The sequence below is a fragment of the Dendrobium catenatum genome, unplaced genomic scaffold, assembly GCF_001605985.2.
Source record: "Dendrobium catenatum unplaced genomic scaffold, ASM160598v2 fragScaff_scaffold_334, whole genome shotgun sequence".
NCBI lineage: Eukaryota > Viridiplantae > Streptophyta > Magnoliopsida > Asparagales > Orchidaceae > Dendrobium > Dendrobium catenatum.
The window spans coordinates 3,442,475-3,468,118 of record NW_021318796.1 but is presented as its reverse complement, the minus strand read 5'-3'; the positions used below and the strand labels follow the sequence as shown (position 1 = coordinate 3,468,118).

The 25,644-nt window shown below is 34.8% G+C and overlaps 1 protein-coding gene across 9 annotated transcripts in view; it reads left to right on the top strand.

Moving 5' to 3' along the window:
- The window catches only part of LOC110099920 (acyl-CoA-binding domain-containing protein 4), a 35,122-nt gene extending 14,485 nt beyond the window's left edge, over positions 1-20,637 (top strand). For all 9 annotated transcript variants that reach the window (XM_020827242.2, XM_020827251.2, XM_020827246.2 and 6 more), the window contains 9 exons: positions 7,373-7,512; positions 7,593-7,719; positions 7,842-7,956; positions 8,108-8,196; positions 17,723-17,806; positions 19,490-19,810; positions 19,898-19,957; positions 20,064-20,235; positions 20,325-20,637. In XM_020827242.2, the coding sequence (XP_020682901.1) occupies positions 7,373-7,512; positions 7,593-7,719; positions 7,842-7,956; positions 8,108-8,196; positions 17,723-17,806; positions 19,490-19,810; positions 19,898-19,957; positions 20,064-20,219 (1,092 nt within the window). In that variant the 3' untranslated portion in view covers positions 20,220-20,235; positions 20,325-20,637. The remainder of the gene's footprint in view (positions 1-7,372; positions 7,513-7,592; positions 7,720-7,841; positions 7,957-8,107; positions 8,197-17,722; positions 17,807-19,489; positions 19,811-19,897; positions 19,958-20,063; positions 20,236-20,324) is intronic.
- Positions 20,638-25,644: the final 5,007 nt, after the last annotated feature.

Below are 25,644 nucleotides of genomic sequence, written 5' to 3'. Positions count from 1 at the left end.
ATTGGCGGACATAGGCAAGAAGATGAGAACCTGGGTGGGAAAAATGAAAAACCGGACGGATGCAGATCAAAATGGCGGACGCGGATTTGGCACGAAATTGAGCGGCTCGATGAGCTAGTTTCAGTCTAATGAGTCGAGCTCGAGCTCGCTAATTGACTTGCGAGTTTGAGCTCGAGCATCCCTGACTCGAGCTCGACTCGACTCATTTACACCCATACTCGAGAAGATTATTTAGATTTTCAAATTTTATATAATTTAAAACTTGAGAATTAATTAATGTGATGATCTATTAAGATAATTTTCATATTTTTTTCAATTAAGATAATACCTAAGATCCTATCTTATAATTAATTATTAAATTATTATTATTTGAAATTTATGGATTTATAGATTTTTTAAATATTTTATAAATCTTGATAACAATTACAATAAATTTAAAAAATGCTATCAAGGAAATTTAAATTAAAATTTTATGCCATTATATTTTGAAAATATTTTAGATAATAGTGAAGTTATAAATTAAAGGATAAGTTTATAGCATAACAAAGAAATTTAACTGAAATTTGAAATATATTAAGATGAAATTGCAGTCTTAAATAGAAGATATATTTTTATATATACAATTATATATATAAAGAGAGATGATGACGACGACAACAATAACCACAAGTAACAAGCATTTATCCCACTATGTTGGTCAACTAATCTATATAAAGAGATAGAGAGAGGAATTTATATTATACAAAATAATTATTTAAGGTTTTAATTATGTGAAGAGTAAATTAGTTTTATATAAATTAGATGTATTTGGAAAAAGTTTAAACACTTGAATAGAAAATTTTCAAGTTGTTAAGAATATGAGAATGCCTTATAGGTGTTAAATAGACGACAATGGAGTAAGATGAATCACTAGTCTAATTTTAGGTGAGTACTCATATTTCTATTTTCATAGTAATGAAATTATTTCCTCTAACTTGTGGTATTGAACCAATTGATATTTGTTTATTACATTTATTATTGTAATATTCAAATATTATTTATTATTTTTTTATTTCAATGAATGGTCATATCAAAATTATGATAGTATGATATTTTGTCCAACTAGTCATTATGTATCAAAAGTTATTGAAATGATATATAAATGGATGATTAAATAGAATTGATCGTTTATTTGTGTGTATTGGTTGATTGATGGAGTACACATCTTTATGATACTAGCTGGGGATACAATATACCCTCTTGCATGAATTGAAAAAAACTTTGGAAAAAGAAACGAAAATGTAAGTACTATTATTGACACTATTTATACAATGTCTACTTTAATGATTGTATTAGTTACATAAAATGATAAGACAAGATAAGTGTATATGCATAATATATTATTTATGATCAATATTAAAAAAATAGGGTTATTATTAAATAAAATTACTTCATGTTTTGTCGCAAGCATGACGTCTATAAGACTTGGTTAGAAAATATTAGAAATGACATTTCTTTATTTGATTTAGATGAGAATTTAACTTTTAACAAGACACAATGGAGAAAAGGATTCATGTAGCCAATCCCGCATAGTGGGATAAAGGCTTGTTATTGTTGTTGCATGTTTTGCCGACCCCACATCATTAAAAATGCTGTTGTATTACTTTAATTTTGCAACATGACGTCCCACTTGGTTGTGTTGTAACTCCCTACTATCATTGATCAAACATATGCAAAGATTATGATGGAGCTTAGTTTGTAATTTTCGGAATCCAGCAAAAACAGCCCAAAAATGGTGAAAAATGCGAAATTTCTTGGATGAAAACACTCACAAACACTTCAATAACTTGAATATCAAAAGACTTACAAGTTTGCACGGATACAATGCTCTCAATTCGAGAAGAGAAGCTTTCTCCTAAGCCCTAGAGAAAAAGAAAGCTAAAACAGCCACCAAACAAGATCCCTCCAAAAAGCCCCCCTAACTCACTTTTAACTCTCACATAAACCCCTCAAAATCCCCTCATTACCCCTAGGGCAAACACCTCATCCTTCCTCTTCAATTTGGTGGGCCCCTTCCCATTTGCTTCTCCCCTTCGGTTTGTCCGCCCAGGCAGGCGGGTTCTCCGCCTGCAGTAAGTGAGAACCGGCCCCTGTGGGGCCGGTGTTGCTATGGACCGGGCCGGTCCATCAGATTATTTGAAGGAATTTAAATGAGTGAAAAAGAAGAGAATGTGTACCGTATACGCAATGCACTAAGAGAGAGGTATTTATTTGAAATGGTTATAATATATTTTGTTAAAATGTATTTGAAGTTTTTGTGTCTCTTTCATTGTTTTGAAATTAGTTTGTTTAGCAAATAAAATTTTAAATAAGCATCCGACCTTTTGTTCTCTTATCGTTAATTTGAGTTTCTGGGCCGGGTCATGACAATCTTCGCTTGCTTTATGATGTGAGGTAATACATGGTTGCTATTTAGATTCGTTGGACTGTGTCCTTCGACCTCCGTAATTATAGATTGGTTCCTCCATTTATACTTGATATGACAAAATTATAAGATCTTGCTTAGCTTTTTCATTCCTTCTCATCCATTTCTCCTATACATAAATTTGACTCCAGCCATGAATCCATAGTGCATTGATATTTTTAATTGAAAGTGATCTCGAACAACATACTCGAGATGTAATTAATTATTGGGATTTGCATGTATGAGAACCTTCAAAATAAATCTCCATTTACTTCATTTGCCAGTTGGCAGAAATCTAAACAATCTTTGAAACTCTACATTGCTATGCATCTTTGAAACTTTATATTTCCTCTTTACAATACAAGCCACTGTAGTACTTATTTTTTGTTGTTCTTTTAATGACTAGTGTATTTTTCTCAATAACCTTTTCTTCCTCATTTCACCACCAAGTTTCTGTAGTAGTCCACAATTTATTCTTAGACTCTCCTAAAAGTTATATGGCTAGCTTATTATTGAGATCACCATTTATCCCGCTTTGAGTTTAGCTCAACTAAAGAATGTATTTTTTATCTTTCTCTAATCTTTGAAGATTAAATCTTTTTCACCTTTTGAATTTTACTAGCTTATCTTAAGACAATAATTTCATTTGATCGTTCTCTTTGTAATCCAAGATATACATCTATAATCCCTACTCTAAGTTATGTGGCTGAATTCTCTTGGAATCAACTTAAATGTTTTACATAATGATTTTCTTTCATTCCAAGTAAAAGGAAGTTTATTTGTATCGTTTGTAATTTGGTGGCTCCACTTTCATATGCAATTGAGTCTTCTTCTTATTTCTAAAAATGTTGATTCACTATTGTAACTTATGCTATTGTAAAATAAAGTATAATTTCTCTCATTTTATTTCTATCTCTTATTCTACATTCACCACATTTTTTTGTTGCCCATTCTATAACCTAGGGCTATAAATGAATCAAGCGTTCGATAAGCTACTTGTGGCTTAACTCGATTTTAGCTCATTCATAATCATTTGTTTAAATAATTAGATAAATTTGAATAATTTTTAAAATATTCAACTATTAAATAAAAAGTTTGAACAACTATGTGTTTGATCATTTATGTTCATGAATAATATCAATTAAAGCGTGTGAATAAGCTCGATATAGAGCTCGTTGCAAATCTCTATTAATGTTTAATATAGAGCTTGTGAATCATTAATAATCGATTAATGTTAATTATAAATATTTATTTGTTATATTTTCACACATTATTTTATTTTATTATGATAAATTATTCTTATTTTATTAAAAAATTGATTTCTTTTTTTTTTAATGTTATACTATTTCAATAGAACATTGTCATTGTCAGATCCCAAACATTGGATGAAAAAAGTGGAGGGTTGCATTGCTTTGTCGATAGTCAGCGTAAAACTTGTCGAGCAATCATGACTTGAATATTTTAATATATTGTTATGATGCTAGGACATTTCCCTAGAAGCTCTCTGTATGGCTTAAAGACGCCGAAAAATATGCAAGGGCCACTGCACCAACACCCGGGTGCAGCAGTAATATGGGTCCTTATATCATAGATGGATATGGGCAAAGAAGTTTGTCCATAAAACTAGAGATATTATAGGAACTTAGAATATAGGTACTCTTATAGATAAATTAATGAAATTAATAAAAAATATGATTTATAAGAAGATAAATACTCTAGGTATTAAGGAAATTAAATAGGTTGGTGAAAATACTAGAGATTGATAGTTTAGAATTTAAACTTTAGTATTCAGTTATGAGTCGTATTAGAAATGATGTAGGTTGATTATAAATAAGAATTTGAAGGATAATGTTGTAGAAATTAATAAAAGTTAAAATAGAATTAAAATTTTAAGGATTATTGTTGATGCTTAGATTATTAATGTTACAAATGCTTATGATCCTCAAGTAGATTTGAATATGTGTTCAAAAATAAATTTTTTGAATGATTTAGAATAATTAATATAAAAGATACTTACTAGAAAAAGAGTTTTTTATTGGAAAAGATTTAAATGAACATGTTGGTAGAGTGTTAAAATATTTTAAAAATATTTATGGTGGCTATCGGTTTGAAGCGACTAATGAAGGTGAAGGGGTCATATTAAATTTTAATATAGCTTATGATTTTGTAATTGCTAATACTTTATTTAAGAAAAGAGAGAAGTGTATCTTCTTATAATAGTGGTTATAATAAACTAACAATTGATTGTTTTCTTATAAAAATAATTTTTTTTTATTGCAAAGATTGTAAAATCATTCCGAGTGAAAGTTTATGTATCAAACATCTCTTATTGGTTTTGTACTTTAAGATGAAGGGGTGGAAAATAAAAAATAAAGTAACAATTATCTTATGATTGGATGGAGGTATTTAAATAACACTAATAAAAATATTTTTAAGAGTAAAATTTAAGATATTTAGGTTGTTTATGAGGAAGCTAATATTATTTAGGAAAAAAATAGTTAGCAATATTAGGAATGTTATAAAGTATGTGCTTGTGGAATAAAAGGGAAATTTTTTTATAGTAAAAACTAATTGATGATTGAATTAAAATGTGCTACAAAAGATTAAAATAATAAGCCTTGTTATAAAAATTGTTTTGGATGTAAAAGTTCGAAAGATGAGGAATGATATAGAGGGGCCTATAGGAATTCTAAGAAAGCAGTATGTGATGTAAAGAATTTAATTTTTAGTGATTTATATAATAGATTAGATACGAATGATAGGGAAGGATGTATGCATAAGTTAACCAAGCAAAAATATATGAGAAGTAAAGATTTAGTCAAGTAAAATGAATTAAGGATGAAGATCAAAAATTATTTTTCGTATAAGAGGGTGTTCAATATAAGTTGATGAAATATTGTGATGAACTTTTCAATGAAAATTGTGTGAAGGCGATTAACTTTAGTGACCTTAGCACCCAAAATGAAAATAGAGATTTTTGTTTTCATCATCGTATTGATAAAACTGAAGTTGGAGAAACATTAAAGAAAATGAACTATAAAAAAAAGTAAGTCCTAATGATATTTCAATAGAAATGTGAAAATGCTTAGGAGATCAAGGAATTTTTTAGCTTATTAAATTGTTTAATTTTATTTTGAAGACTAAAAAGATGTTAGATGAATGGAGAATGCGTATGTTGGTCTCTATTTTTAAAAATAAATGTGAATCGCAAGAATGTGCGAAGTATAAAGGAATTAAGTTAATGTGTCATACATTAAAATTATGGGAGAGAGTAATTGAGTATAGGTTACGACGTGATACTAGTGCTTCTCAAAATTAGTTTGGATTCATGTCGAGTAGGTCTGATATGGAAGCTATATATTGCTTGAGAGGTTTGATGGAAAAGTATAGGGAGTAAGGAGGATCTACATATGATATTTATTGATTTAGTCAAAGCATATGATAAAGTTTCAATAGTATGCATAGAATGTGTCATACTTGTGTTCAAATGCAAAGTGGTTTGACTAAGTATTTTCCTATTTCAGTTGGATTACATCGAGGATCAATTTTAAGCCTATGTCATTTTGCATCAGTCATGGATATTCTTACCATACATTTACAACATCATGTACCTTGGTGTATCTTTTTTGCAGAGTATATTCTTCTTGTTAGTGAACAAGCTTGTTTATAAGAATAATAATTTTTTCTACTCGTTTGTTTGTGAATGCGCTCATTTGGTAGCTTGAAATACTTGCTAGATATGTTCGTGAACGGACTCTTCTGGTAGCTTGAAAATACTCACTAGAAATATTCGTGAACATGCTTTAGATAATTGTTTGTTAGTAGGCTTGATAAGGCTCATTTGTTATGCTAATGAACATCTAGAAAGTAAAGGTCATTAATAGCTCGATAAACCTTATTTGTTTAATGCTTGATAAGCATGAACCAAATCAAACATGAACCAAACAAAAATCAAACATAAACATTTATCATTTTAAACTAACAAAGCTTGAGCATGAACAGAAAACTTGAATAAAGCTCAAGTAGAGCTTGAACAAGTTGATAATAAATGAGTTCAAATTTGATTAAGCACCTGCTCGGCTCGCCTCGATTCGTTTATAGCCCTACTATAATCTATGTTCCTATGTAAGTCACCCTCAATAAATTTGCTTTCTTTCTCATATGTATGTTGTAGTAGTTTATTCTTTTTTTTATAAAATGTAAAATTGTTTTTTAAACTATATTCTAATCCAAATTGAGGGTCATATGCATTAGTTGTATTTATGCTGTCCTTGCCAATGATCATCTTATTACCAATAACTTTATCACTTATTCCATTCACTTGAATAATTTTATCTTTCAACTCTCTATCCATTGCACTGGTTCAGTCCCATTTCAATTTTAAAATTTGCATTATGCATTAACTTGTAAGCTTCCTTAATGTTCTAGGATTTTATTTCCTTTTCGTTTGATTTCTTATTAACAAGCAATTTATTTATACTAATCATTATGTCCACCTTTTTTCTTTCCTTCCCTTTCGAAGTACTCAAACTTCATATAATATGTAATCAACTAATATTAGTTTTAGACCTAATCAACCATTATTTACTTTTGACTGTAATCCTGTTAAGTTGTGATGCATCACTTTTGAGTGCTATTCTAATCAGCCTTGTCTATTTTTAACCATAATTAGGTTAAGTTGTGTCGAGTACTCTTGTTTGGATTGTCCATGGCACATTTTTTTTGGTGGACCGACTTGGCACTAGAAAAAGTCAAATTTTAATTCATTTCATTAGTTTTTATATTAGTTTTATGATTTATGATTGACTTATCACCAACCCTCAACCTTTCTCATATGACTTGGACTAGCAATGGCGGTTAAATCATGTATTATGTATTAATTTTGTGATTTCCTACAACGAGACCTTTATTCCTATCTTTTGGTTTCAGGTGGCACGAGGGGGTCAATCTGTTACAATTGTGGGTTCAAAACTGATAATGTTTGGGGGGGAAGGCAGAAATAGACAGTTGCTAAATGACCTCCATATTCTTGATTTGATTACTATGACTTGGGATGAAGTGGAAACTAAGTACTAAATTTTATCTTATGTGAATAGTTATGTGTTATTTTATTTTTTGTGTTTAAGAATCTTTTATATTGAATAAATAGGAATGCTCCTCCGTCACCACGATTTGATCATACAGCTACAGAGCATGCTGGACGGTACTTGTTTATCTTTGGTGGCTCCACTCAATCATCATGTTTCTGTGATCTTCATGTGCTGGACTTGCAGAACGTAATTTTTTTTATATAATATTCATTTCTCTTTTGATTCATTTTGCATCCATATTTATATGGGACTGAAGTTCACCTGAAATATTTATCCTGATCCTGCACACTCATGATAATTGATTGCAGATGGAGTGGTCTCAACCTGACGTGCAAGGTGTTGCTGTGACACCTCGAGGTGGTCATGCTGGTGCAGCTGTTGGTGATATGTGGTACCTAGTTGGTGGTGGAAACACTATAAGCGGTGTGTTTGCTTCGGCCAAATATTCTTCTATTCTGGGTTATTCTATCATCTAGATGAGTATCTACCTTTGTTATTTATACATGTTAGATGAGTTATGTTATTTTTATGATTTGCTTTTATATTGTTGTATTGTATATGCATGTTTATGCAGGTGCCACTGAAACTATTGTTTTGAACATGTCCAAACTTGTCTGGTCAGTAGCTACGGTCGTTCCCTCACAAGATCCACTTGCCAGTGAGGTTAAACTAGTCGCTTACTTTTAACATTTTATATGCCACTTTTCATTCTAGTATTTTTGTTTTCTGGATTTAATTCTTTAGCGAATTAATGATCATTAGGTTTTATTCTGCTGGGATTTGCAGGAACGTGTTCAACTATCATATTTCAAGATCCATAAAAAAATCGTTTTGTAAAGATTAAATGTCATTTTTTGTGCGCTCAAATGACCATATGTTAGCTTCTAAAATCATATATCGAACCCTAACTTGATAAAAATTAACGATGCAAGAAAAATATTTTACAAAATAAGCAAGCTCGACTCTAGCTCATATCATGCATGGGTTTTAAGTTAATACACATCATAGGAGTTGTCTATTTTGGCATGCTGGTCTATTAGTTCAGCTACAAGATCATTCGGTGGTTGCTCTTATGGCATGAAACCAAGGGCTCTAAAGGTCTTATGAATTACGGGAATTTCTTTTACTCTTTTGGAGTTACAGGAAAGAGAAAAAAGATTTCAAAGGTGGATTTATTTTTATGCATTCCCGTGATTTTCTCTTGCCTCTTTGGTGGAGTTAATTTGGGTTTATTTTATATATAGAGGATTGGGATTTCATATGACATCCATGGTTAAATACATCTCTGACGCGATGCAGTCTACACTTGTGATCAAGGACATTAATTACGCTGTGTGGCGATAAAAAATATCTAATTTTAAAATGGGATAGAGTGGTGGATGGCTGACTAAATCAAGATAATATGATTTCATCATTTGAAGTTGACCTCACAGACCTAATCTACTGATGATGGAAGGCTTGGAGTCATATTATTTAAGGAGTTTGATTAGCAACCATTAGTTATTTTCTTTGAGGTATTTTGAGTCAATTGGGGTGGTAGTATGATAAAGGGGTCATTCTCTCTGATTAAGATTATGAGTTTCTCTTGGACGTAAAAAGTTCAAGGGTACTATTATGATTGATTGTGATTCAGTCGTATACCAAATTAGCGCAAATGCACATAACATGTACCTCTGATCGATTCATGACTGGTGCAGTCAACTTGATTATCTAGGAGTAAATGTGTGCTAACTTTAAAGGAGAGCGCCCTAAGACAGTTTTAGTGAATGTGGATTTATCAGATCGAGCATACTTTGTTGTGATGCCAATATGTATGTTGTATACTTCACGTGGTAATTGTATCAAAGGTTGGTTGCTTGTTTATGCAGTGATTAAACTACGTCATTGATGGCAACAGGTTGCATCCATGGGTAGCCTTGGGCCTGCAAGCAGGGAGGCTTGGGTTAATCTTAAGTTTGTTATGCTTCAAAGAGGTATTGTCATAATATTGAACTATGATCTGCTCTGGTGTAATAATGAATTCCCTATCAGGCTAGCTTGAGAATGGGATCTTACAATGTTTGTAACCAAATTTGGGAACTTTATCCATAGGGCTTAAGGTGATTTTGAAAATTCGGTCTTTCATTATCAGAGTGGGGAATGCTATTTTTATTTTTGTAAATATGGAGAATCAACACTTATTTGTCATATTTTAATGTTGATAAAAATTCGGTGCTTGGAGCTTATAATTTTGATGATAGAGAGATCCAAAATGGTGGGACTTACATCTTTAGGCTAAGGGAGGCCCATATTTGTGCCTAATGGATTGATTTAATGGGTTTTTTTGACAATGTGTTAACTCGGCTAAAGGGTTAAGGCTTTATTATGAAGGTTTAATGGCGAGACTTATATATGTGAGGCAAGTTTGGGAGTTGGGTATTGCTTTGATAGTGGATAACCCCATGAGTGGGTTTGATTATTTGAAGTTTTAAAGTAACCCAAAAGCTAGCCTTACAATCCTTTTCTTAGGTAGGGTGCCTTGAAAGAGGAGAGAGAGAGAGAGAGAGAGAGAGAGAGAGAGAGAGAGAGAGAGAGAGAGAGGGTTAGGGTATCCTCTCATCAAGGTTTGACACACATTTACTTGGAGATTGTGGCTTATGAATCCAAATATATTATAGTTCAGGGGTGAAATTTATAGTCTCAAACCGAGAAAAGTCTAGAGTTAGGACATGTGATCTTATTATATAGATAAGACAACCCAATCAAGATTGATTGATATGTCGTTTCAAGATTTGGTTGAGCTAACTATTAGTGTTGAATTGTTATATTTTATATTGTTTTTATTTTTCATAATCTCGATGTTTTTCCAACGAGGGTCTAGTTCAATTGTGTAATTTTTGGATAGTAAATTTTTTATTAATATATTTAGGCTGAGGGCAATATGCTAATTTGATGTATTAGTTGGGTTAATAGTAGAAAGTAGAGGCTCCCCTCCCTTTGTCTAATCCCAATGGGAAACTCTCATAAGTCAGTAGATTTTTTGAATACATGAGAATATATTTTATGTTTATTTTATAGTTATGTTGACTTATAACCAAATGAAAAAAAGAGAAGATATATACGCTCGATATCTCATGTACCTCCACACATCGACCCGTGATCTCCGCTCGTCGTTCTTTGCACAAAGCTCTACATGAATCCCGCATATCCCTCTACGCACGATTTGAATCCCACGCCGTTCTTCCTCTTCACATGATGCCTCGATCGTTGCCATATGCTTGCATTAAAACGAATCGAGGAGGCCTCCGGTTACCTTTCTCGCTCACGAACGGAACACTTGCCGAAGCCAATCCCTGACTTCCTGTTTCCTCTGCAATGAAACATCCATCCAAGGCCTCTCCTGACCTCGAATTTTGCCTCCCAGACGATTCGAATCCCCCTGCACAAGCCCGATCAGCTTATAACTGTCGACCTACCTCAATCCTATTCTTCCTTCCATGATCAATTATTTGAATATCCCCACCCCAACTGGACCGGCTGACTTCCTCCTCCTGCAACCTCTACCCAATCCGATCCGGTATCCGTCACTCTAGTCCTATTCGCAAGCCGCTGAGCTCGCCTCCCAACCTCAAATACTTTATATAACCTATAATCCTCCATCCCAACCTCCTACTCATTTGAACTGAGCTCCAACCGCATCTTCCTCTGCGGATCAGATTCTCCTCCTTCGATGACGTTCCCTTCTGTTAGATTGGAATCAACGATGGGAACTTGCTCACTATGAAGGTATCTTTCATCCCTTCACGCGTTTCTTTAGCCAAATCCCTAAACAGAGTTTATGGCGAAAGAGGGAAACAGAGGATTTAATTGGCTGTGAGATTTAACCGTTCCCTAAATCTTGCTTAATAGAATTTAACATAAATCTTGTATCCATACATTCTTTTTTAATTAATTTGTGATTAATTATGATTAATTATAATTAATGCTCATTAATTATAATTAATTGTTATCAATTATAATTAATCACTATGAATTATAATGAATTGCAATTAATTTTGATTTATAATGAATTGCAATTAATTTTAATTAATAGTATTAATTATCATTAATAATAATTAATTATTATTAATCTTAATTATTGTTATTAATCATGATTAATTAATATTATTATTTATAGTTAATTATTATTAATTATAGTTAATTATTATTAATTATAGTTAATTATAATTAATTATAATTAATTGATGTTAATTAAAAAAAGTTAAGTTAAAAAAAGAAGAAGAGGAGAGAGAGAGGGGAAGAAAGAAGTTGTGTGCCTCGATCCTCACGCATCATCATCACCATCAATACACACACGTTTTTCTTTGTGTGGTAGGAGGAGAACCTAGTACGACACTAACGATGAGGCGGGTAGGCCCTGTACACGCTTTTCTTATCATGGCGGAAAAAAATTTAAGTACCAGTACGTACCTTAATGTCTGCCGTGAAAGAATTGTGGATTTCAAAGTAGGTACCTTTGAAGACCCATACACGTTTTCTTGGCATGGTGGGAAGGCCCAGCTCCCCAAATTTCCCCCAAATGGGATATGCTGGGATGTTGCCGAAATTCAGAGTGAAGATGTACAATGATTGAATGAACAACAGGGGACTTGATCCTCTGTTGTCAAATAGACAGAGTCAACAAGGTTCAGACGGATAAAATGAAAATTGCTCATGTACCCCGATGATGATCGTGTTGACATAAAAATCTCAACTAGAGGGAACCCTAAATATTTGATATGAACCCCAGGTCTACAACGTACTCTTAGATGAAGCAACCCATGGCTGCCAACAAAAATCCTTCTATTAGGTTGGGTCGACTACCTCCTCTGACTAAGTAGATCAAGGACCATGATGTCCCGGGACGATGGAACCATATGAACTTGATTGGGCTCATCATCATCCCCCACCACAATCCTCTTTAAGTGCAAGATAGTAAAATTTCTAATTTTAAATATCAAATTTTCAAATAACAAACTCATGCTGCTATTATACACCAGATACCAAGTATCTGTTTTGACGATTAGCCTTAATTGAAAGTTCTCTCTCGTCATCAGGAGGAGTAATTAACTATAGGGGTTTGCGCCCATAGGAAACCAAAACTCAGATCATAAAATCCTCGCAAAATGAGAGTTAAATCTATAGGTGATGTATTATTCACAATCCAATCTGCCTTCTAAAAATTTACCTCGGAACTTGCTCGTTAAAACTCTCCTCAATGACCCAAAAAAGAAAAGAAAGAAAGAGGGTCGGTGGAGAAGCCGGGTGCGAATTTTCGGAGCCCACAAGTTAGCAAGTATTTTCATAATGAGGTTTTCTGATTAGGCCCACCCAAGCCTATTTAGAATTTCTATGTCCTTTGTTCTAACTTAAAGGCGACTCCATCAAGTTTTGACTTATTTCTAAGTTGTGCTAATATTTTGCTAAGATTTTATTATTAACACACAACAATTTTTAGTTTGTAGAGAGATGGTGCATAATCTAGCTTGTACATTGTTCTAAGCCCAAAATTTTGTTCACTGTATGCGACGAGTACATTAAATTTACCCATGTTCAAGTGTTAGTGTTGTTTCACTTGATTACATTATACGTTCATTAAGTCTGCTTTGTGTATGGTTTGTACTTGTTAGATTATTTGTAATGTTCATTGTTTATCCTTTGTCCAAATCGGTAGATGGAATGCTGGGAAGTTTTTGCTTTTCCCTATTAAACTCAATCCAAGGTTCTTCTTGTCCAAATGTGGGGATATGTTTTTGAGTGTAACAACAATGTACTTATGTAGATTTATGTTTTGGTTTTTAGGTTTAACCATGTAACTGTTTGGTATAATGTTGGCAACTTTTTGTTTTGCAAGTTCTCATTTTCATCTAAAATTTTGTTCCTTTCCCAACTAAGGGACAATAGGAAGCTTGGTGACCTATACACATTATGCCCGAAAGTTGACATATATGTGATGCAAAGCATTAAGACACATTTTGGGAACATTACAAATATCCTAAATGACGTACGAGTGACATTCGACCTTAGCTTTATTGGGCCATTGAACATATGGAAACCTTGCAATAAATGTTGAGGTTATGGAAACTTGGGCCTCTCCACCATTCCCCAAAGGTCATGCATGGTTGGCTTCTCGACTTTGATTTTACAACATTGTTAGACATTTCACAAACTTCCAGAAATTAAGGTTGAGTAATAATGCAGAGCCTTATCACCATGCTCTGAAGATCATTTATGGGTATTTTCTGGCCTTGGTTATATCAAGTTGTTGGACATCTAATAAAATAAAATGGTAGTATGAGGCCTATCTCTAAACCCCAAATGTTATGTATGGTAACATGGTCGACTTTAACTTAATTGGGTCATTAGACATCTAACTAGCTTGTGTTTGACCGTGGTAAGAGAAGAAAGAGAGTAAATTAGAAAAATACAACACATTGTGATGTAGGCAAGGGGGGGGGGGGGGTTGATGTAGGCAAGGGGGGGGGGTCAAAATATTTTGGGTGAGCTTCAATGACCTCTACTAAAAAATCAGCTCATTAATGTTGAGCTACTTCTTATTTAGCTCATTAATTTGAATTTAATTGAGTTAATTCCCCCTCTCTAATGGCCCTTTGATTTCCCCACCTAGCTCCCCTTCCCATGGCTCTCTTTCCCCTTTCTTGGCCCTTCAGTTTTCCCTGTCTGGTTGCCTTTTTTCGGTTCCCCTGGTTGCCTTTTCCCTTCCCTATGTGTCTTCGTTTTTCCCTCTTGGTTCTTCTCCTTGGTTGGTTCCGGCTCCCTTGTCTGCTGGTTCCGATTCCCTATGCTGCCCCTTTGGTTTCTCCCATGGCTGCTTGTCTCGTGACTGCTTTTCCCGGTTTTCTGTGTGGCCTTTTCGGGTGCTATTCTGGCTCCCTTTGGCTGCTTTTTCAGTTCTCCCTTGGCTGCCTTTTTGGATTTTCTGTGTAATTGTTTGAGTATTGTTTCTGGACTGAATGTTTGGCCTTCTATCTCCCCTTATCTGCTTAGTTTAATTGGAGGAATAAGGGGACTGCTTGTCTACCTTTTGTCACCTATAAATATGTGATGTTTAATGAGTTTAGAAGATTTTTAATAAAGAGTTTATGGAGAGATTTTTGGAATAAAAAACCTGAGGGTTTTTTCTTTGGAAAAGCTTGCGAGCTTGTTCCACTTCTTCTCTCTTCTTTGGGAAAGCTTGCGAGCTTGTCCTCCCTTTCGTCTTGGCTTCTTATCTCTTTCTTCTCTCCGCAAGTTCGACGCCAATTGCATCTTTCTTCTCGATCCAAGAAAAGCAAGTTTAGGTGTTTGTTTTTATGTCATAAGTTTGTAAGGGTTATCTTCATCCTATAAAAGTCATATTGTGTTTAAATGTTGTATTTTGTCTATTTTTAAGTATTTTCTTATATCCTAGGAAGTGTTTTATTTTTGCTTGCAAAAATTAGGGGTTTTCCTAATTTTTGCTTGCATCAATTTGGTATTAGAGCAGGTTTGTCGAGTGAGTCTTGGTGTCATAAGAGTTTTTAAATTTTTGTTATTGTAAGTCTTTATATGTTTTGAGTTTAAATTGATATTCCATGCATTCATCCTTTGGAAGCCTCATGTCAAGATTCGAATGAGTCCCAAGGAGAATTTGACCCTACCATAAATAATTGATGCAAGCAAAATGGGAAGAGCCAACCGATTCTTGGTTGCTTGGGTTGGTTGTTCGATTCCCTGCCGTTTGGCTGTTTGGATGACTGCCTGTTGGCCTTTTGTCTCATCTTTTCTGATTGGTTTGAGTGGGAGGCTGATTTGGCTTTTGGATTTCCTAATTTATGGTGACTTTTGGGATTCCTAATTTATGGTGACTTTTTGGATTCCTCTTATGCAATTTAATAGGGGTTGATTGGGTGACTCTTGGGCTTCTTTTCTTTAATTTATGAGGGCTGTTTTGTGGGCTTTTTGGCTTCTTCTTTCCTCCTATATAAAGGATTGTTTTGGGCTGTTTTAGATGTATGTTTTGGTGAGAAAATATTTGGAATGTGAAACCTGCGGGTTGTGTTCTAGCTTGCGAGCTAGTTCCCTTTCTTTTCTCCTCTCTTTGATTTTGTCTCAGGCTTCTTATCTACTTCTCTCCATGGTTACCACTCAATTGTATATTTCTTCTCAACTTATCTTATTATCAAATTTATTAGGTGTTTAAGTGCCTTTTAACATGTCTTTGTTATCATATCATCTATAATTTGTAGTTTTGTCGTTAAGTCGTCATATTAGTCATTTTTTTCGGTATATTTGGTTTGAAATAGGTCAATTTTGGAAGACTTGCAAATTTTATATTTGTAGGCAATTTTTTCTTGTCTACATCACATTATAAATTATTACTTTTTATCAATTATGACAAAATTTTAGTAAAATACCCGCAGTGGCTCTTTTTCTTTTGGTTAAATGTCCTCACGTACAACAATGTTCTCATAAGTGCTTGCGAGTAAAAATTTTCTCTTTTCTAAATTTTTGGAATTTTGAAATTTTTTGCCCTCTACTTTTATATAAGTCATTCGTTGAAGGAAGAAGTGCCCCAATTGGAGGCGTGCGATAAAAGAAATTAGGAGGGGGGAATATTTTCTCAATTTATTTAAATTATACAGAGGGCCTCTTAATTGAATGGGATGAGCTGCACTTATGCATGACCCTTTTTATTTCCTTATTTTTATTATTATTCTTTTTTTCTTTCTTTTTTCTAATACAATGATTTTCTGATTGTTGTTTTTTTTCTTTATTATTAGTATTATTATTTGGATATCTTTTTATCCCTTTATTTTTGTTCTAGCACGTGATGGCTTGTCAGTCTTTAAATGCGCTTGAGTGTAATGTGGGCCCTGTTGAGTCCACAAATCAAGGTGACCTGACTTTGAACAAGGAATAATCAGGACTAGAATGGCTAGAATGGAGGGTAACTAATACTTATTCTCAAAGTAATGCCTCGTAATCCTATCTGAATGCACTTAGAATGCCACAAATGCAAGATACTCGATAAGGTCCATCAAAAGTTGTAGGATTAAAAACACCTTATGAGTACCGGCTAAGCTGTGTTATGAATATTTTGGGGAGCACCAAGTACAATACATAACATTTGTAAATAAAAAAGGTATAATAAGAGTCGGTGGAATAAGTAGCTTTTTTTCATGATGTGCATTTTGTATCTTGGCCTTCATAATTTAGAAATCATATAGTGGTTAATTCTACGTAGATAAGCATCGAATCCAAACTAGTTTCTTGTTCTCAAGCCAATCTGGAACTGCTTTTTATGGGAAGCAAAACGTGATGTTGATGCTAAGCAAACTCGCATGAAGTTCATTGGTTTTTATCTATGGCACTGTGTACATAAATTTTTGATGCGCTCCCTTGTACAGTGCTTATCTATGTTACTAAGGTACAGTGCTTATCATGCATTTGTATCCAATAAATGTGTGAATTTTGACTTGTGAATGGCCTAGATTTCTCGTTCCTGTTAATTTCTCAAGTTCAAAAGCTTTAAATTCTTGTGATTAAGCTCCTTGGCATTCTTCACATGCGGCCTTCTTGAGTTGACTTTCATAAAAGCTCATTATGATCTTTAAGACTAACATTGTTGTAACTTTGTGTGGTTTTTTTCTGAGGTGCGTGGCCATTTAAATGTATGCATCTCCTTTTGGATTTAGCTTGCCAACTGCCCCTGCTTTTGACACGCTTCACTAGCTGCATGCGTTGTTTTATTATTATTATTATTATTTTCAGGCCTAGACCTTGGAGATAAGTAGCAATGACACTGGACTACATGCTGGGTGGCTGATGCATGCTATCTTATTGTTGAAATCATTTGCTTTGATTTTCTTTGCTTCACGGTTTTATGTTCTTTCCTTCTTACCTATTAATTTGCTTATTTCTGATTTTAATGCGAAGAGACTGATGATATATGTTAGCATATTTTCATATGTTTTCTGGTTTCTTGTTTAGTGCAGTGCATTGGAATACTTAGATACTGCTTTATAAGTTGTGCAGTGTAATGTTTGCATTCTGAGTTGGGTAGTCTTTAAGAAAATATTGTTCTAAAAGTGAATGGACTATTATATTCTAAAATTATCAAGAGAAATATCTCAATATATTTCCCAGTGTTTTCCAAGATCGTGCTTAGGTCTTGACTTGTGCTTTGCAGGGCCTTAGCCTTTCTGCAATGTCCATTGACGGGGAAAGCCTTCTGATTGCCTTCGGTGGCTACAACGGCAAGTACAGCAATGAGGTAAATTGGATCCTTTGTTTGTTATGCAAAAACTAAAGAATGCAATTAGTGGGTTAAACAGTCTAAAATTCGTTGTTTGGATTGCACATGATTTGAGCTTACTGTTGATAATCATTATTATTAACATTGGCCTTATCCTAATTATTTTGGCTTGGTGACAGTGTACAACATAATACATATGATACCCCTATTAGTTATGTCGAATCTAATTGTTTCGACTAATTGGGTTGTACTGTTGACTCGGATCTCCTCAATCTGTCAATGGAGCTGGACGAGAAACTCATTAGGGGGTTGTAGGGGGGCAGTGCACCCCTATTTGGGGGGGTAAAATTTTCTTGTATGTACAACGCCGCAACGACGTAAATTCAATGAAAGGTGATGTGGCCCCCCCTTTGGAAAAGGTGCTCAACATCGAGGCATTGTGAACACAACGCCGTAGCGATGTGGGCTCATTATGAGGCAGAGGAGATAGTGCCGAGGTGTTGTAGGTATAGTGTCGTCGTGCTGGTTTGGTTAAGTCGGTTTTCTTTTTGTTTTTAAGAGTTTTATCCAATTGAAGGTTCTATAATTCGTGAGAAATGCTTGTATTCGCTTATGGAGATGATGGATATGAGTGTGAGGTGAAGAGAGTGTTAGTGTGAAGATATGTACGATTTTGATATGCTATGGGGTCCCACCTTGTGGGGCCAATTAATATTTCACTATATAAGGAGGAGAAATCCGGGGAGAAATAATTATAAAAGTTTATTTAGAGAAAGATGGTTGATTTGAATTTAGATTGACGAGGAAATTAGGAAATAATTATTTAAGGAAAGAGGATTGATTTGAATTCAGATTTGGGAGAGAATTAAGAAGGTTTTATTTAGGGAAAGTGGTTGATTTGAATTCAGATTTGGGAGGGAATTATTAATGTTTAATTAAGGGAAAGAGGGCTGATTTAAATTTATATTTGAGAGAAAAATATGATGGTTTATTTAAGGGTAATCATGTTGTTTTATTTTCTTTATATTATTTATGTTTGTTGTAGTTTTCTTGTGAGTTGTTTCTACTAGAGTCTAGGATTTGTGGGAGAGCTGATCTACCTCTCGAATAGTTGATCCATGTTATCCTTCATTATTGTTGAAGTATTAATCAAAATCATCCCCTATCTTCAAATTTTTTTCGATTTTCTACTTGTTATCTTGTTGTTTTTACTTCAAAAATGCATCAAATTTCTCCCATTTTTTATGGTAGATTTTTTGGTGTTATACAGCTTCGTAATTTTTTCCCATTTTCAGGTTTTTCCACGTTTAATTCTATTTTGTTCTTTGTTTTCTTTTGTCTTATTTGTTTCATTTTTGATTTACTTGCAACTCAAACTAGTGTTGGGCTGGGCCTATGGAATTAATTTATGTTGTCCAACGTCTGCATTATAAAGAAGCTATTCTGCCACTCAACCCTTGATCTCAAGGTCTCTAAGGAGAACTTAAACGTGACAACTATCCTGCAATCTAGACTATTCACATTTTAGTTTTCAAAGTTTCTATATACATTTGTATGTTTATTGGATGATTATCGTCACATTTCTTGTAACAGTCCAATTTTTTTTTGTATATAAATTGTTTTTTATTTCACAGGTCTTTACATCTACAGTTAGCATGCTGTTTATCATATACATCTGTGATCCCCTGTTTTTAATTGCAGCTTTTCGTTTTAAAACCCAAGCCAAGAGTACCAACAAAACCCAAACTCTACCAGTCACCAGCTGCCGCAGCCGCAGCAGCTTCAGTTACAGCTGCTTATGCTTTAGTAACATCAACTGGCACAAAGGACATCGATCCTGTTGACGAAAACCTTAAGAGTGAGCAAGCTAAAAGACAACCAGAGGTCGAGTCGTTTGCGACTGAGGTGCTGACAGTAGAGAAGAAGAATCTAGAGTCTAAGCTCGCTGAAGTAAGACGAGAAAATGCAAAGGTTGAAGGAAATCTTGAAGATGCTAGAAATCGTCAGTCTTTATTGTCTATGGTGAACTCTTAAACCCTCGTGGAATGTTCTCTTACTTTGTTTTTTTAAGCTTTTGATTATCTTTTTTATTGTAATCCTGATTAAAAGGAACTCAAGGCTGTTGCATCACAACTAGAAGCTGAAAGATCAAGATGCTTCAAACTAGAGGTTTTGTTAGTTATTCTTTTGTTTCTTTGGTTTCTTGGTACCTTTGTTGGTTGCATAAAACTAAAGTAAATGCTTTTTATTTAATTTATTTATTGGATCGTTACAGATACAAATTTCAGATATTCAGAAGAGATTAGATTCAGTAGGTTCTCTAGAGCGAGAGCTGGAGATCCTACGGCAGGAGAGATCACAAGTCGAGCAAAATACGGCTGGAGTGCAGCGGCAAGGTTCTGGTGGTCTTTTGCGCTGGATGACCGGTTAAACGCATATGCAGAGAAGTATGTGGCGATGGAGGTTAAGAAAATATATACTTTCCATCTTGCTGTAATGGCTTTACTATGGTCATAATTAACCATTCCTTCTGTAGGGCCTGATGAGCACACAGCAAAAGTTGAAAGTGTGCTTACTTGGTGGGCTAACGAGGTTTGCCCGCACCCTTTTGTGTTCCATGCAATTACTCTAATTCATATTTAGTGAGTCTTTTTTTGCTATTGTTTAAGACTCCGTTATTGTGAGAGTTATTTGTGAGCATTGTTTTGTTAATATTTTCATTTTGGAATTCGGTTATCTTGTTTTGTTCAAGCTATTAAGCATGTTATTGAGCTTATAAAAATTTCAAAAAAATGTTTTCTAGGACGTATTATTGAACTTTAAAGAAAAATTTTGAGCAATATTTGCTAGTTTATCTATTTACGGCAGATGCTTTAGCACTGGAAAGATAAATATTTTTGTATGTTATTAGAAATAATTCAATAGGTTTGCTATTTTCTTATCGGAATGGTTTTACTGTTCCGAGTAATTTCTGCTGTGGCTTATTGGGTTATTAAGTTGGGCTCAGCCTGGATAATGCAATAAAATATTCTCGAATAACCTTTGTATGCTTGAGTAGAGATATGTTGTCTGAATCCGCTAAAGAAAATTTTTGTATGAGGTGTTTCAATTATTTAGGAGCGTGGAACACTATTGTATTTTCTGTTTCATTTTATATTTTATTTTATTTATATTTTGATTTGTTTAAATCATGTTTTTATTTCTATTAAATATTTAATAAATTCATTTATATGACTTAATGACTGTGATTGGAGAAATTATTTTGTGCGGTCACCAAACGGCGTCCAGAGGCTAATCAGGATGTGTCAGATCATTTTTTTTGTTATGTACTCGTGTTGTGTATCGGGTGATGTGGCTCATCCTGATTCACCTTTAGACAGTTTGGTGACCACAAAAAATAATCTCATGTGATAGGCATTCGTTGAGCAGCAGTGACAGATAACAGTGGTCGAGTATGGTGGTTGATGTTGGTGATTAAAGATGGTTAGAGTTAGTGGCCAATGGTGAGTGGAGGTGATGGTTGATGGAAGTGTTAGTTTTAGAAATATTTAAAATAAATAAAATTTATTTTTTTATTTTTAAAATAAAATATATTAAATAAGTATATTTTAAAAATTAAAAATAAAGTGGTCTCACATAGGCTTTAATAGTTATTTTGAATATTTTTCAAATTAAATTAAAAATAAAAAAAATGCAAAAAGACACTTTAAATAAACATTTTTAAAGATAAAAGTTAAATAAAAACACACGACATACCAAACAGAGCTTTAGGTAATAATTCATGAAAGTTTCGTTTTCCCACTTTATTTTGCCATTTAAGAATAGTTGTGGTTTATTTCTTATGATGATATCAAGAAAATTTATCTAAAAACAAGCAATTTTGAAATGTATCCAATTTTCTCTAATGATATTAAGGGGTTGTTTGATTGGAATACAAAGTGATGGAAATTATTTTAAATTAGGGGATTTTGAAAATTTAAGTATTTGATTGGATGGATTAAGAATATACAAAAAAAAAAAAAAAAAAAAAAAAAGAATATACACATCAAAGTAAATGGTGTAATTTTTTTTGTTCAATTTTTAAGTAATTCAAATTCGCCTAATTTTGAGCTAGAATTGTTTATACTTGCTAGATCATTGCTAGACCTATCAATAATGGACTCGACCCGAACCCGACCCAAAAAGGGTTGACCTGAAGCGGGTCAGGTTAGGGTTCGGAAAATTATCCCGTTTGAAAAATTGGGTCGGGTTCGAGTTGACCTGAGAACCCAGGAATGACCCGGGTTTACCCGGAAACTCGTCTACCCCGGCTGCCCCACGGCCCGAGTGCCCGCTTGCCCCAGCTGCCCTCGTTACGTAGCATCGCGTCCCGAGGACAGCCGCCAGCATCGCATCCCACGGTTGCGTCCCGAGGCCAGTTGCCAGCGTTGTGTTGCTCCGTTGCGTCCCGAGGCCAGCTGCCAGCGTTTGCATCGCGTCCCGCTCGCTTCCTGGTATTCCCGCTCGAGTTCCGCCGACTTTCGCTGTTGCCGGCCGTTTATCCGCTGCCGCTGGCTGTTGTCCCGCGGTTCGGGTCGGGTTGATCCAAACACGAAGCGGGTCAGGTTCAGGTTTAGAAAATCGACCCGTTTGCAAAAACGGGTCGGGTTGATCCGAACCCGAATAATGCCGGGTCAATTTCAGGTTCGACCCAAACCCGACTCGTGACCCGAAATTGACACCCATAATTGTTGCCCCTCACATGTCATAGTGTTCATTGTTGTTTGTAGCCTACTGTCGGTCACCGTCCTCTGACGACCACCAATGTCGGTTGACACCGCCGCCATCACCTATTAGTGCCCATTGCCTTCGTCTGCCATTAGTGGCCACTACCACAGCTGTCCACCATCATTGCAAGTCGTGCACCATCCACAGTCGCCGGTTGCCACCAACCACTATCCACCGCCACCATGGGCTATTGCAGACACCTGTCGTTGGCCACCACTACTCGCCGCTAATTGTTCACTTATCGCCGACCAACTTTGGCCATCATTACCATCCTATCACCTGTCATTTGTCATCATCTTTAAACATCATGTTACATTCATTACTTCTAATCAAATAAAACAAAATTCCCCCTGCATTTACTTTATATACATCTAAATAACTCAAATGTATTTCTTTTATATTGTATTTATTTTACAGTAAATTTATTTACATTGCATTTTTCTTTAGCCAATCAAACACCCCTAAAAGGGAACAATTATTACGTCCTCTGACCGGACGTAGAGCTACGTTTGGCCGCCAATAACATGTCGTCACGTGCTCTTACTCTTTACCGCGCGGCCCGACGACTTGACCCGAACTGGAACCCGGGAATGCTATGTTCTTGTATTGCGAGGTATTACTCGGTATTTGCTCGGTATTGCTAGGTATTGCTTGACAATAATGAGAAATACCGCTCTGTGAAGACCAATACCGAGCAATACCGAGTTGTATCGAGTTTTTCTAGAAAAACTCGGTACAACTCGGTATTGCTCAGTATTTGCTCGGTATTGGTTATTGCCGAGCAAAATCGACCAATACCTAGCAATACCTAGCAAAATCGAGAAATACCGAGCCATCCTGGGTCCGTTCCGGGTCAGGTTGTCGGGGCGCGTGGTAAATAGTGAGAACGCGTGACACGATTCTACTGGCAGCCGAACGTAGAGCTACGTCCTGTGACCGGACCAAATAGAACTTCCCTAAAAGGAAGCTTGAAATTACTCTTACAGAGGGATATTACTCTTAAAGAGGGATAATGTCTTGTACTTTGAAGCCTATCACAAACAAAATTGAATCAAATTGAGATTTGTATGTTCATTGTGAAGCGTGTGAAGGAGAAGGGGAGTTCATAATTGGAGCTTCTTGGACAAGCTTTGATGATATAGGTGGTGTGGGAGGAGTTTAGTCATAAACGAAGCTTATCTGGGAAGGCATCACAGGGCTGGTGATGTGCATGTTGGAGAAGGAATCACTAGATGATAACATGTAGAAGATGAAATAAATTTGTGAGAAGAGATTGCTTAGGGCAAGCTTTTATAACATTGATGACATGCGAGGAGAAATAGACAACACGGAAAGTGCTAGTTGAGGAAGGCACCATAGGAATCGCGGTATGCTTGCTGAAGAAGGCATCATTCCAAAAAGTTATCTTCGAACGAAAGTTCGAACATAGGTTGCAAATCAGGTTTGAACAAAATTCTAACAATCAATTTAGTGAGGACCAAATTTGACTAAGAAAGACATCAATAGTCATTCCAAATATGTAAGATGAGATTATTTCATTCGAAATGACTTTAAGATATATTTCTACAATAAATAAAAATAGCAATGATATTTCTCCAATTATGCATAATATGAGTCATATAAATCCAAAATTTACTTTTTAATGAATTTCTTAATTTTAAAAAGTTAGTCAACTATTTGAATAGAAAGATAAAGTTATTTATTTTCATATAGGCTTCTTTATTTACAATAAAAGTATTATCTATTGAAAAAAAAAACCTAACAACTCTTGCAAACAATGTTATGATGCAATTATTCCGAATTTGTTGAAATCTAAATATGAGTTTGATATATCATCAAAAATTTATCTTGATCAAGCACGAATCTCGAGGCAAAAATCGAGTTGGAACCTTCAAAAATTAAATCAAAAGGCATATGAACTTTGATTTTAGCAAACTTATAGTATAACTGAACATCTTGAAAATGCAAACCCAACGACGTCAAATTTGACTCAATATGAGCTCAAATGAGTTTAAATCAAAGACCCGAAGCGCATTTGCTGGATTCAATCCATAATTTGGATTGCCAAAAAGTTTTCCAAACATGGCATTCTTATAGTCGAATCGAGCGGCTTGACGAGACAAATGCTTAATAAACAGTCCAAGACCAAGGGATTCAACATCATTCATCCATTCAAATCACTGTTAATTTACCTTTTACCATGCTTATATCCGATGCCAGATTTTTATCCATTGACATACTTCTACCCAACACCGGACTTCCGCCCATCACTAGATTCTTACATGACATCGGACTTTCGTCCGTCGCCGGATTCCTGCATGACACTGGACTTCTGCCCGTCGCCGGATTCCTGCCTGACGTTGGACTTCTGCCCGTTGCCGGACTTCCATCGAACTTCTGACGTCAGACTTCTGCCCGTCGTCAGACATTCATGATGCTAGACTTCTGTCCCATCGTTGGACTTCTACCTTACGCTATCCTTCCGACCTTTGTCGCCAGACAACGATCTTTATGACCTCCATCGACTACGGTCCTTCCGACTTATGTCGCCCGCCGACTAAGGTTCTTCTGACTTACGTCGCCCACTGACTACAGTCCATCTGACCTTCATCGCCCAGCGACTATGGCCCTTCCAACCAAGTGAATACGTCAACAATGATTCTTCCTATTTCCACCATGTAACATACTCTATATGATATATATTTGTTAAATAAAGTTATGACCTTTCTTTCAATGAAGGGCCTTATTTGTAATCAACTACAAATACTAGTTGGTCCATTTAAATTGGGCTAGGCCCTCTGATTTTTCTCCCTTTTCAGGGTTTTTCATATAGAAATCTTGGTGTCTCTTGTGAATGCCCCACCCTCTCTTTTTATCAGTGTGCGTGTTGAATTTTCGTACAAAGCAAATATTCTAGGACGCAATAGAGTTAAGTTTTATCATAAATTTAATTTTTCAATCAAAATTTTATGAAGGAAGGTGAAATAATGCTTGGCTTCTAAATAATTAAGATTTATGATAACATCGTAAAAATAGATTCTTATTCCAATTATTGAACTTTTTATTTGAGAAAATTTAGGTCATAATAT